Source organism: Neovison vison, chromosome 14 (genome assembly GCF_020171115.1).
Source record: "Neovison vison isolate M4711 chromosome 14, ASM_NN_V1, whole genome shotgun sequence".
NCBI lineage: Eukaryota > Metazoa > Chordata > Mammalia > Carnivora > Mustelidae > Neogale > Neogale vison.
The window spans coordinates 39,668,934-39,682,454 of NC_058104.1; the positions used below are offsets into that span (position 1 = coordinate 39,668,934).

The window sequence follows — 13,521 nt, forward strand, 5'->3', positions numbered from 1 at the left end:
AAACCGGTGCGGGCACCTAAGTGTGGGTCAGCGCCCCTCCCCCACTGTAAACGGGCCTGAGAACCGCACCTTCCTCCAAGAACGACTGTCGGCCACAGGAGCTCGCAGGGGGCAAAGCAGCGGACCCTCGGACGCAGGTGGTTCTTCCCTCCCGTAGCCGACTCCCTCCCACTGAAGGGAGCGGTAACCGGACGCGGTTTCCTCCCCGGCGCGTCCGGCGCTCGCAAGGCACTCGGCGCGCTCGGGCCGCCCCACGCCGCCGCACCCCGCGGGCGATCCCGCAGAGAGGCCGGCGCTCGCCAGTGTCCCCACGCGCGTGCGCGAAAAGCCAGGCGGCCTGTGGGCTAAGCCAAGCGGCGGAAAGAGGGAGACGACGTATCCGGCCGTGGAGCGGAACCTTCCGCGGCCGCCCGCCGCCAAGCGGCCAACCGCCCCCGAGGACTCGCGCAGTACATCACGACTCCGAGTCTCGACGCTGCCTGAAGGCGGACCAATGAACAGAGAGCAGGAAGAGGCGGGGTCGCCCGGGGGACCGCCCCAAGCGCCTACTTCGAACCAGTCGAGTCACAAGACCCGATGCGGGGCGGGGCTAGTCTGACGCATACCCAATCCAAGATTTGAGGGCGGTTACATATCACCCACTCCCCGGAGCTTGACTCCGCCCTTCGCCTTGTCGTACACTTCTCAACCTATCAACGACGAAGCTTGTGGAGGGGTGAGGGGGAAGGGGGCGGAGAGTGGGAGGAGGCCGAGAGAGGAAGGAGGCGTAGGCTGAGGAGGAAGAGGGAGGAGGGGCAGGGAAGTCCTGGCGGAGAAGAGGCCCAAGACGCCAAAGGAGACAACAGGAGGGTGCGCTGGAGCTCCCCCGCCTCCCAACGGCCGTTCCGGATCCCTTACGGCGCAAGTCAGGCAGAGACGGAGGAAAGGAGGAAGAGACTTTTATGTCGGCAGACAGAGAAGCTCTACCCGTCACCGTTGCCTCACATCCGGGGCTTTGGAGGGCTGGCCCCGCGGCCCCGCCCCCCCCCTAGCCTTTCATGGCGACCGGAGGCGGAGGCTGGAAGAGACAGGCCTGGAGGAGGCCCCTTTAAATCTCCTTAAAGGGGTGGCCGCTGAACTCGGCAGACTACATCGGCAACCTTAAAGGGGAAGCCATCGAACAGAAGCTGACAAACTGAGAACTGTGCTGTTGGGCGAGCTGGAGCGAGTGGGGATTCTCTCCTCCTCTTCTCCCCCACGCAAGAAGTTCTTTAAACTCAGCTTAAAGGGGAAGTGGCCGCTTGTGGAGGACCAGAAACTTAACTCCTGAGCCCTTAAAGGGGGCGGCCTGCTGTTTGGAGGACCCTGGACTCCTTAAAGGGGTGGCCTCTTTTAGCCGGAGGACTTGAGACACTTTTAAAGGGGAGGTCTGCGTTTCGGGGCGAGCTTTCGGTCCCTTTTAAAGGGGTGGCCCTTCCTCTTCCTCGGGGAGACTTGTCTCGACCCCTGGCAGGGGGCGGCCACCGCACTAGGCCGGCTGGACACCATCGGGTCGTCTTAAAGGGGTCAGGGGCTGGACTACTTGAGGCCTCGCCTTAAAGGGACGGCCGCCCCGTTTTCGCCGTCTCGGCTCCGCCGGCCCCACAGGGGGGGCCCTCGGGCTTGTCGCCCCGGGGGCGGCGCCGGCTCCCCGGGCCTTGGCCTTGGGGCCAGCTCGGGGCCAGCAGATCCTGCTTTAAAGGGGAAGCCGTGGCCTTTCCGTCCCTGTGTAGCCGCCAGCGCCGCGCCTGCGACCCCGGGCCTGCGGACAGGCCGCTTCGGGCCCCGCCGCCTCCGGATGCGGCGCTGAGGGCGGTCGCCATGGAGACGGCAGCGGCCGCGGCTCCGGGCCCCGGCTGGGCCGCGGAGGGGGAGCGGCGGCGGCGGCGCTGCTCGCGCCGAGACCGAGACCGGGAGCAGCGGCGCCGCCGAGGTCCCGGCGGCGACGCGCCCCGGGCCCTGTTGGCCGCCCCGCGCGGCTCCTCGTCCTCCTCGTCGCCGCCACCGCCCGCCAGGCCTTGGTCGTCAGCTTCGTCCGGAGAGCGGCCCGGAGGCCCGAGACGACGGCGGCCCCGTCCCAGGCCTCGGCCCCCGCGACCCCGAGCTCGGAAGCGGCCTGCCGGCTCGGGCAGCCGCGGGGAGGAAGAGGAGGAGGAGGAGGAGGGGGGCGCAGACGACGGGGAGGCCGAGGAGGAGCCTGAGGAAGAGGAAGAAGAGGAGGAGGACTTGATCGATGGCTTCGCCATCGCCAGCTTCGCCAGCCTTGAGGCCTTGCAGGTGGGGCCTGTTGGAGCTGGGGACCTTTGGGGGCTTCAGAGGGGCAGAGAGAAGGGTATGGTGCCCGGAGTGGGTGGAGTTGAGGGGGGAATGCTGGCACCCCAAACCAGAGCAACCGGCTCCTCTGGCCAGGCCTCTGCCCCACCCTGGGGTGGGAGGAGGTAGAGTAGTCTCCAGGGACCAGCCTGGTTACCCGGCCCGAGAGCCACTTTGGTGGCCTGGTCACCCCTAGAGAGGTCGGGAGCTTTCCTTTCTCCGGCTACGTTAGTCCCACCTCCTCCTCCACAGAAGGATGCATCGCTTCAGCCCCCAGAGCGACTGGAACATCGGCTGAAGCATTCTGGGAAGCGGAAGAGGGGGGGTTCCAGTGGGGCCACTGGGGAGCCAGGGGACAGCTCTGATCGGGAGCCTGGACGGCCCTCTGGGGACCGGGCCCGAAAATGGCCCAATAAGCGGAGAAGGAAAGAGGTGAGCTTGTCATGGATCCTTGTCCTTTAAAACTCCGGACAGCGTGCTCTTCCCATAGAGTGGTTTTCCATTAGCCGTGTTGCTGCTGCTCATAAACAGTGACTCTCTGCTCTAATGGCAGCACAGACTTGAGCCCTCACTCCTCAATCCGGGTCTGACAGAGACATGTCCACACTCAGGCTTTTCTGCTTTTGGCTTGCCCTATCTGAAATAAGTTGGTTTTTCAGAGCTGTATCAGAAAGACTTGGTGGAGCCCTAAATGAATTAGAGCAGTCTGAATTAGAGCAGTCTCCGGTCTCTCCAGGCAGTAGCAGTCTAGCAAGAAAGAAACAATCTGAGCAAATACCTTGATCCAAACCTGAGAAGCTACAGAAGGCGGAGATCCGGGAGGGATGCTGCAGAAGCCACATGCGGAAGCCGCTCATTCTGCCTGGGGGATGGGAGGAGAGTTGTGGTTAGGGAAAGCCCCCTAGGATGTCTTAGTCAGGCCTTGAAGGATAGTCATAAGTTGGCTAAGAGGAGAAACAGGCAAAGTTGTTCTGAGCAAAAGCACCGAGATGTGAGAATGTGTTCAGAAAATGGCGAGAGCACTGGGGACAGGGGTGGGCCATAGTAGGAGAAGCAGCTAGAGAGAGAACGCGTGTGTCGTGCGGGGCCTGCGGTTCCTTGCTGGGGAGTTTAGACTTGATCCAAAGGCCTCGCCAGCCGGCCTTCCTTACCTCTGGACTCTGGTCTTTCTCAGGCGTCCTCCCGTCATTCTCTGGAAGCTGGATACATAGTAAGTGCGCTCTCCCTGTACCGGCCCCTCCCCTCCCAGTTCCTCTCTGAAAGTCCCCTCTGTCCCTCGGGCCCTACTCCTCTTCCCTCTTGTGACACCTCTGTCTTTCCTTCTCCCCAGTGTGATGCAGAAAGCGATCTGGACGAGAGGGTGAGTAGGGCTAGAACTTGGTGGGTGGGCAGTGCTGTCATTTGTGAAGTGAAGTGCGGCTCAGGGGTCTGCCACGTACAGCGAGAGGGAGCCTCCCCCTTGAGTGGGGAACATAGTTAGGTTGAGCCACGACTGGATGGGGAAGGGGGGTACGGGCAGATTGAATGGGTAAACGACTTTTTTTCTTTGGTAACTAGAGCGGGTTTCTAAAGAATAGAAAGCCCATGTCTTGGTGTACCATCTTTTCCTAAGCCTTGGGAATACCAGCGCCTCCCCACAGAAATTCAGGGTGGCTGTCGAGCTGAGCCGGTCATTCCTGCTCGCTGCTGGGCCCCTCTCCCAGAATCTGAGCAGAGACCACGGTTGTGGCAGCGAGGGCACCAGACCCTTGTGACCAGTGTAGAAACGTGTCTTACGAAGTTCTGTTTCGGTTTGTTGTTAGGTCGGACGTGCTTGTTTTGAAGTGATGTGTTTTAGTCGCTCTTCTTTACCCTTGCAACTAACTAAAAAGTGTCTTCCCTGATGGGTGTCTTTTTTTCATTTAAAAAAGTGGCTGGCCAGGGCCTGTGGTGAACCAGAGTTCGGGCTGTCTACAGGAGGTGCCCACTGTCTGGTCCTAGCTAGTTGTTGCCGTGCGAGCATAGGAGCCGGTTCTTAAGAGAACCTGCAAGTCTGCGTTTCTACGAGGAATTCCTGGATTTGTAAATATCAGCAGTTAGTTTCAAAGGGTTTTGCTGACACTTGTGGCCCAAACGGATCTGTAAGTCCGGGGGGCGTATGGGCAGCAGTTAGTGACAACTGACATTTCTGGCTTTGATATGCCTACTTCTCTGACACACGGGTGCCGCCTCAAGTCAGTCCTCCTGGCCTTTCAGATTCGGGGGCTTAGCTGTCCCACCCCTTTGTTCAAGCACAGGCCCCCGGAACCCACAGTCTTTGCTGGATTTCACCGAAGCCGGTAGAATGGACTTGGCAGCACTGCCACTTCCTAGCAGGCCGTGGGGGCTGTTTGCTTTCCTGGGTGAGGGCCTCGCCTGACCCAAACCTGACCCTGTCCCTGCCCTTCTTCCCCAGGTCTCCGATGATGACCTCGACCCATCCTTTACTGTCTCAACCAGCAAAGGTTGGTCTCAAGGGCTGGGGCTGGACACAAGGGAGGGAATTGGGGGGAATATGGGCCGCAACTGAATCCATCTGCTGTCCTGTCCTCACAGCCTCGGGCCCCCACGGCGCCTTCAATGGGAACTGTGAAGCAAAACTCTCCGTAGTCCCTAAAGTGTCGGGCCTGGAGCGGAGCCAGGAACAGCCCCCAGGGCCCGACCCGCTGCTAGTGCCTTTCCCCCCGAAGGAACCACCGCCTCCACCGGCCCCTCGGCCTCCTGTCTCACCCCCTGCGCCCTTGCCGGCCGCCCCCAGTCTGCCACCCCCACCCCAGCCCCAGCTGCAGCTTCGGGTCTCGCCCTTCGGCCTCCGCACTTCTCCCTATGGCAGCAGCCTGGACCTCAGCACTGGCAGGTGAGTGGGCCAGGGCTTTGGTCTGGTCTGGAAGGACCTGGTCACTTTGGCGCCAACCCCTGCATTCTGTGGCTGGGACACGGGATGGTGCCTGTGGGATGTGACTTGAAAAAAGGATTCTGAGGCTGAAAAGCCTGAGAGACACCGGGTGCAGCAAATGTGAAGTGATGACTCACCTCCAGGGCTTCCCAGGGCCGTGTCACTGGACGTCCCTGTGCAGGGAAGTGCTCTCTGTGCCGTTTCCCAGCTTGATGCGCTGCTGAGGCCTTTTCGTAAGGCACATCTGCTAGGAGTAGTGTTCTTCAGAACACACTTTGGGAAATGCTGACATGATTAATTAAGGGTGCTGGCTTTGGAGTCAGTCGGAGCTGGTTCAGATTCTTGCTCCGCCGCTTGGTGTGGCTGTGTGATTTTTGAAAAGTCACTTCATCTCTCTGAGCCTCAATTTTCCGTTTCGGTCAAAAAGAACTGGTAATGGTCCCTTTCTCCTGGTAAAGCTGTCGTGAGGATGGACGATGAGGTCGTGCAGTGTTTCCCAAAGTGTGCCCGTGTGTCGTTAGCCGGGCGCGACATCATTTCAGCTGCTCCGGGGGCAACCTTTGTTTTAGCTGTTGATGGGCTTTAGAAAAACACGATCAGTACCTCAGCCCTTTGACGTCACACGTATTGCTGGGGCGAGGCTAAGTTCAAAAGCAGGGAACTGAGTTAAGTGAAAAAAAGTAAACGGTGCAGGCGGGTACGTGGCTGCGGCAGCCGTGGGGAAGGTGGTGTGACGTGGCGGAGGCTTGGACTCGCGTGGAAAGCGGGGCGCAGCACTCGGCCTCCAGCGCGTGCTCGCGGAAGGGTGAGAGTCCCTGATCCCGTTCCTGGTATCGGTGCTGTCCCCATCATGTCATCGTCAGCGTTCTCTTTCCTTGTTCTTGAGAAAACTAAGGCTCAGAGAGGGGCAGTGGCTTGCTCAAGGTCACCCAGGGTGTTCATGGCAAGACGGGCCTAGAATTCAGGTCGCCTGACTCCTAGGCCAGGCCAGCGAGGTGCTGCTTCCACTGTCTGAGGGTGGGAACCCAGGTGGCCTGTTGTAAGGAAGCGTCACGGTGAGCGACGGGGTTCGTGCCGCGGCTGAGGCCGGGGCGAGCCACATGGCCGGAGACGTCCGAGGCAGCTGTGCAGAAGAGACCTAGAGAGGGAGGGGGGGCTGCCGGGTGCGGGGTTACCTCAGTCTGAGGACGGGCTCCCCGGGGGGGCGTGGGGGGTCCTGGGGCCGGGTTCTACCACCTTCCGTGTTGGAGAACCAGGGTCAAGGTATCGCCCAGGCTTCTGACCCCCTCCCGGCAGAGCTGGCACCTCCCAGCCCCTCACTCATCTCCCCACTTCTCTCCCCAGCTCTTCACGGCCGCCCCCCAAGGCCCCGGCCCCTCCCGTGGCTCAGCCTCCCCCCTCATCATCCTCTTCGTCCTCTTCCTCCTCATCTGCCTCCTCCTCGTCCGCGCAGCTCACCCACCGGCCCCCGACGCCCTCACTGCCCCTGCCTTTGTCCACCCACAGCTTTCCCCCCCCCGGGCTGCGGCCCCCCCCCACCCCCCCACCACCCCTCCTTGTTCTCCCCTGGCCCCACCCTGCCCCCACCCCCACCCCTGCTGCAGGTGCCAGGGCACCCTGGGGCCTCAGCCGCTAACGCCCTTTCTGGTGAGTTTGGGGTCCTGGCCGGGGTGGGGGGTGGGGGGCCATGGCCCCGGGCTTGGGCCCAGCCGGCTTTGGGGCACCTGGACCTCAGCAGACGTCAGGGCTCGAGGAGGGAGTGTGGCTCAAGGCCAGGAGGGAAGGCCAGTCACCCGGGCCCGAGGAGGCTGTCCTGGTGGCGGCAGACATTAAAGCCTTCTCCCCCTCCCCTCCCACAGAGCAGGACCTGATCGGCCAGGACCTGAACTCTCGCTACCTGAATGCCCAGGGTGGCCCCGAGGTGGTGGGGGCAGGGGGCTCGGCCCGGCCCCTGGCCTTCCAGTTCCACCAGCACAACCACCAGCACCAGCACACCCACCAGCACACCCACCAGCACTTCACCCCTTATCCCCCGGGCCTGCTGCCACCCCACGGCCCCCACATGGTGAGCTCCTCACTGGGCCGCTGATGAGGCCCAGAGACTTGGAGGGCGGGTGTGGCCTCCAGGGGAAGGTCCTGGGACCCTGGCCGGCAGCTCACTCTTCCCTTCTCTTCCCTAGTTTGAGAAATACCCAGGGAAGATGGAAGGCCTTTTCCGGCACAATGTGAGTGTGTGTGCGTGCGGTGTGGTGTGTGGGCACAGAGGCGTCCCGGTGTGTGGCCCTGACGGTCGCGGCGCAGTCTTCAGCTTCAGAAGCGAGAGCCTTGGGCCTGGGAGAGCTCCCTGGGTGGCTCTAGGGTGGAGGCCCGGGGACTGGCGGGCAGAGCAGACGGGGCCGCGCCTCCAGCCCCAGCTTGGACCAGTCCCCTTCTCTCCGCAGCCGTACGCGGCCTTCCCTCCCGCAGTGCCCGGCCTCCCTCCGGGCCTTCCGCCGGCTGTCTCCTTTGGCTCCCTGCAGGGGGCCTTCCAGCCCAAGGTGAGCTCCCGATCCAGACGCCACCGCCTCCCACCCCTACAAACCCAGACACCGCCGTGCCCCCCGCCCCCTGCCCCCCCACCCCGGGGTCCACATACCCTCTTCCATTCCCCAGAGCCATGCCCTTTCTCCTGCCCTCCCAGTATGGACCCAGCTTTCTTCAGAGCTGTGCTCCCTGCCTGTCCCAGCCCCCAACTTGGTTCTGGACCCCGTTTATGCCTGGTGCCAGCTCTCCTGACTGACCCCTCCACTCCCCTTTCCCAGAGCACGAACCCCGAGCTGCCACCACGACTGGGGCCAGTGCCGAGCGGGCTTCCCCAGAAGGGGACACAGGTGAGGGGGGTGCCGAGGCAGGTCCCTGAGGAGCTAGAGTATCTGTTGAAGGAGAGCAGGGTTGATTGAGAGTGAACCCCTGATCCCTCCCTCTACTGTGCGATCGGGACTACCCCTGAGAATCTGACGAGAGGAAGTCTCTGTAAATGACAGTTTCCCAGGCATAAGGAATAGGAATTTCATGAAGTTGCCCCAGAAATAAGATCACTAGGACAGTGGTTTTTTGGTTTGTTTGTTTGTTTGTTTGTTTTTAAAGATTTTATTTATTCATTTGACAGACAGAGATCACAGGCAGCGAGGCAGGCAGAGAGAGAGAGAGGGAAGCAGGCTCCCTGCTGAGCAGAGAGCCCGATGCGGGGCTCGATCCCAGGACCCTGAGGTCATGACCTGAGCCGAAGGCAGCGGCTTAACCCACTGAGCCACCCAGGCGCCCCAGGACAGTGGTTTCTGTAGGAGTTTTCAAATTTTTTAAATTACAAAATCGTTGTTTTTTTTTTTTAATGACATCATACCAGGAAGTCCTGTCCATAAAACAATGAAAAGATAAGCTGCCCCTTTGTGAAGTGGCACAGGGAGCAGCCTTCGAGCCCATGGCTCTGGGAACATCGGGAGAAGCACAGGATATGTTTCCGAGGGGGGAGACTAGACCAGATCTCTTACGGTGTTTCTAGCAGCAGTAAAAGTTTTTTTCTAAAGAAATCTTACACGGAGTCTCATGACATAAAGCTGTTAATAGGATGACTTGTCTGGTTGAGAAACTTGTCTTGCCTGCCCACTAGCCCAGTCAGCCCCCAGTCTTCCGAGCGGAGCACGTCCTCGGGGCCCGGTTCGGGAACTTAGTGCGGGAAGGGAGATGCCCAGTGCGGGAGATGGGGAAAGGGGTCTTCGTAGGAGCGGGAAAGGCGTGACGGAGCCGCACAGGGGCTCCGGTGTTTGGGTGGGGATTAGGGACTGTGGAGACGAGAGGCCCAGGACAGTAAACAGGTCTGAATCGCCGCCAACCTCTGCTTTGCCATCCCCAGATCCCCGACCATTTCCGGCCACCTTTGAGGGTGAGTTTGGTGAGGACCTCAGGCTGCATGAGGCTGGGGGCTGGTGTCAGGGCACTTGGCTGAGGGTGGGTCTGGCTTGGGAATAAGTGAGAAGCCCAAGACGTGGAGGCAGCCAGATTTGGAGCGGCAGAAAGGGCGAAAGGCTTATGTGCCACAGACCTGGGTTCCGACGTAACGGGCTGTGGGACCTTGGGCAAGACAGTTTCTCTCTCTGAGCCTCAGTTTCCTAGGCCGTGAAGCGAACCTAGTCATCCCTCAGTTGTAGGGGTGACGAGTGGGGATGTTGTGTGGAAAGGCTGGGCCGAGGACCAGGCCTGGAGTGGGTGACGAGTGAACATTCTTTCCTTCCCTTTCCCTCTGGTTATCCTTCTGGGGCGCAGAAGCCAGGGAAGTGGTGTGCCATGCACGTGCGCGTGGCTTACATGATCCTGAGACACCAGGAAAAGATGAAGGTACTGGGGCTGGAGGGCTGGGGCAAGTGGGCTGGCCTGAGCCCTGGGCATCTGCCTTTGGCAGAGCTTGGCCGCATCTTGGCCAGAAACGTCCCCTCCTGTCCCCGGTCGCTGCCTGAGCACCTTCACAGTTAGCACTAGCTTCTCCGGCTGAGGAGAGGGGGGGTGGCCCGAGAGGGCTCTGAGAGGTGGAAGTCAGGCACCCGAGCCCCAGCTTGGCGCCCGCCAGCCCTTGGGGGGGCCTTAGGAGTGGCAGGGCAAGAGCAACCCCCCCCCCGGCTCCTCACTCACCACCCCTCTCCCTGTCCCACGCAGGGCGACTCCCACAAGCTTGACTTTCGGAACGACCTCCTGCCCTGCCTTCCGGGGCCCTATGGGGCCCTGCCCCCTGGGCAGGAGCTCCCCCACCCGGCCGCCTCCCTCTTCACTGCGACTGGTGAGTCTGGCCAGCCCTCTCGGGGCCGGAGGTTCCCTTTCTGTAGCCCGAGGCCCACCTTGCGCCCACTCAGCCTCACCGGAATCTCCCACCTCTCTGCCCCAGGTGCCGTCCACGCTGCAGCCAACCCTTTCACGGCAGCTCCCGGGGCCCACGGACCCTTTCTGAGCCCCAGCACCCACATTGGTAAGAGCCAAGGGCACGTCGGGCAACCCCAGCCCAGTCCCTAACTTGAGGAGTTCTCAGGCTGGGGATGGAGGTTAGACCTGAGAGGCAGCTGGAATGGGGACCGGCCTGGTGCCGGTTGCTTTGTGACCTTGGACGAGTTACTCTAACCCCTCTGAGCCTTGACCTCCTCACCTCCGTGCAGTGGGCTAGGGCAGGGCAGAGTGCCTGCCAGGCTCCGCGGGCTCAGACGCGGTCTCTGAAACAGCCAGCGGTGAGGTAGTGCGCCCGAGGGAGGCTGTGCGGCCCAGCAGAGCAGCGGCACTGGCTCCGGCTCCTAGCGCTTTCGGCGGCCTTTGTGGGGAGGTTTCAGCTGGGTCCGGGTAGAGAGGGCATTGAGCCTGATGGCACAGGGGACGTGCTCGTGGAAGAGAAAGCTGCGAGGTGTTCCCGAAGCGGAATAGGCTCGTTGTTCTGCCTGGCTCCGTGCGCGAGCTTCGGGTCGTCGGGTCGGGAAGGGCCCTGCATGTCAGGTCGTCAGGCGGGAGGAGTCTGGCAGGGATCTCCCGGCAAACGGTTTGCGGTAGAGCTGGTCTGGGCGGCCCGTGTGGGGGATTCTGGGGTCAGAGCCTGATCTCGGGGGTCAGAGAGGCGCTGGGGCTGGCGGGGGCGGGGTGCCACGTGGTGGCTACATGACTGACCGTTGGCGAGTCACCTCACCTCTCTGAGCCTGTTGTGTCATCCTGAAGCGGGAGTGGTCCTGTCTGCCTCTCGTGGGGCTTGTCGTTGGTGAGGTTCAACACCACGATGCATGTCAAAGCTCAGCATCTCGCACGGCCCAAGGAGCAGCACCCCGTTGTTAAAACCGAGTCGCAACGGCTGAGGGCTCCAGGGCCTGCTTGCTGAGCTGCGCCTTCCCTGCCAGTCTGCCCAGTGCCCTGACCATTGCCCTTTCCTCCCGCAGATCCCTTTGGGCGTCCCACAAGCTTCGCCTCCTTGGCTGCCCTCTCCAACGGGGCCTTTGGAGGCCTGGGCAGCCCGACATTCAGTGAGTGCTGGGCGGGGCGGGTGGGTGGCTGTGGCAATGGGCTGGAGGCCAGGGGTGGGGGGGTCCCCGAGCGGGGCCTCCTCCTCCTCCTCCTCGTGGCTCCTGTCACCCTCTGCTTCACCCTCTGTCTAGACTCCGGCGCCGTCTTTGCCCAGAAAGAAAGCCCAGGGGCCCCACCAGCCTTCGCCTCCCCGCCAGACCCGTGGGGCCGCCTGCACCGCAGTCCTCTGGCCTTTCCTGCCTGGGTCCGGCCCCCTGAGGCCGCCCGGACGCCAGGCTCAGACAAGGAGCGGCCTGTGGAGCGGAGGGAGCCCTCGCTCACCAAGGAGGAGAAAGACAGGTGTGCCTCCCCACCCTGCGCGCTGCCTGCCCTCCGTGCCACCGGCCACCGGCGGCTGCGCCGACCGCTGCAGGCCCTGCCTTCTCTCCCCAGGGACCTCCCCTTCTCGCGGCCCCAGCTCCGCGTTTCTCCGGCCACTCCCAAGGCCCGGGCTGGCGAGGAAGGGGCCAGGCCGCCCAAGGAGTCCGTGCGGGTCAAGGAGGAGCGCAAGGAGGAGGCCGCCGCCCCCGCCGCCGCCGCCGCTGCCGCCGCCGCTGCTGCCGCTGCCGCTGCCGCCGCCGCCACCACCGGGCCTCAGGGCCTTCACCTGCTGTTTGAGAGGCCCCGGCCACCCCCCTTTCTGGGCCCTAGCCCCCCGGAGCGCTGCGCCGGCTTCCTGGAGCCGACCTGGTTGGCAGGGCCCCCTCGCCTGGCCAGGCCACCGCGCTTCTATGAGGCTGGTGAGGAGCTGACCGGCCCCGGGGCTGTGGCCGCCGCCCGCCTGTACGGTCTGGAGCCCGCCCACCCCCTGCTCTACAGCCGCCTGGCGCCACCACCGCCCCCCGCTGCAGCCCCGGGGACCCCTCACCTTCTCAGCAAGACCCCCCCGGGAGCCCTTCTGGGGGCACCGCCTCCGCTGGTGCCCGCGCCCCGGCCCAGTTCCCCACCAAGGGCCCCTGGCCCCGCCCGGGCTGACAGGTGAGGGGAGGGGAGGGGCGGGGGCACAGCTCTATCCCCCTTTCCTGATGACAAGGTCCTAGAGCTGAGGTTTGAAGCCAGGGCTGGAGGGCAAAGGTCGTGACCTCACCAGCCACCTCTGAGGTCACTGAACCTGGGAGCCGAAGCCCCAGCCCCCGCAAGATCAAGCATCAGATGGACCTTGGGGTCACTGGGAGGGCAGAGGTCACAAGCCTCTAGAGAAAGGGGTGTGTGTGAGTGTGTGTCTGTGTGTGGATGAGCGGTGAGAGGGGGTCATGTCAGGGGTCACAGCTCGTGACCTCCTGAGGTACACCATCGCTCCCCCTGAGGGCCCCTAGGCCCTTGGCCTGCCTCCCCAAGGGCTCAGTAAGCCAGAGGCCAAAGTGCCCCCCCCTCCCCTTCACCTACCACCCAAGTCCTCATGCCCTCTCAGGGCTGGGGGAGGAGGGGCTGACGGAAGGGGGGTTCCATGTACATATTTATCTCCCCTTCCACATAGCCCCCCAGACCTTTTGTACATTTTTACAGGGGTGCCCCTCCCAATAATCCCCCTTCCTGGTTAATTAAATCCTCAGACTGGTGCTGTGTTCCTAGCCTCTGGCCTCTCTGTGGGGGGGAGGGGGATTGTAGAGCGAAGAGCCGGGAGGGGACAGGCAGGAACCCGGGGCTTCTCCCTGGGAACACGGAGTCAGCAGCAGACAGAGCAGCAGGGGAAGGGACCTGGCTACCTAGGCTGGAAAGAAGGGCAAATGCTTCCTGCTTGGCTGACAGCCCAGGTCCCCCCCCCCCAACCCCAACGTGTTCCTGTTAACCTCTGTGTGCCACCCCAAAAGGCTCAATCTCTCAGCTTCAGACTCCACCTCTTAGTGGCTCAATCCCCCAACTCCGTTTCCAAGTGCCCCCAGGACTCCTGGGCCCTGCCCTCCAGAACCCTGTTCCCCAGAACCCTACCCTAGGCTGGGGGTGGGGGTGGGCAGAGAAGGTCACCGCGTACCACACACCAAAGAAGGGGGTCGGCCCGGGGGTGGGCCACACAGGCAGCTTCTGCAGCAGCCTCTCGGCGGCAGCCCCAGCCTTCCCAAAGCAGCAGGCGCCCCCAGGCTGGGGCCCAACCTAGAAGGCAGGGGTCCGTTTAACAAAAACATAACGTTGACTTTTTTCCCCGGTGGGGCTTATTCTGTAACATGACTTGCGGATATTTATATAAAAATGAGTGTTACAATGAGGCCCCTTGG

At 62.6% G+C, this 13,521-nt stretch overlaps 1 protein-coding gene across 1 annotated transcript; it reads left to right on the forward strand.

Moving 5' to 3' along the window:
• Window positions 1–762: 762 nt before the first annotated feature.
• Window positions 763–12,312, forward strand: LOC122896010 (autism susceptibility gene 2 protein homolog). Its single transcript, XM_044233943.1, is given in 19 exon segments — window positions 763–2,295; window positions 2,584–2,763; window positions 3,506–3,541; window positions 3,662–3,691; window positions 4,766–4,814; window positions 4,906–5,206; window positions 6,590–6,773; window positions 6,775–6,892; window positions 7,105–7,310; window positions 7,426–7,470; window positions 7,687–7,782; window positions 8,047–8,115; window positions 9,138–9,167; window positions 9,548–9,619; window positions 9,935–10,055; window positions 10,161–10,241; window positions 11,185–11,268; window positions 11,401–11,608; window positions 11,702–12,312. Coding segments are annotated over 19 exon segments (2,955 nt in total). The 5' UTR covers window positions 763–1,839; the 3' UTR covers window positions 12,291–12,312.
• Window positions 12,313–13,521: the final 1,209 nt, after the last annotated feature.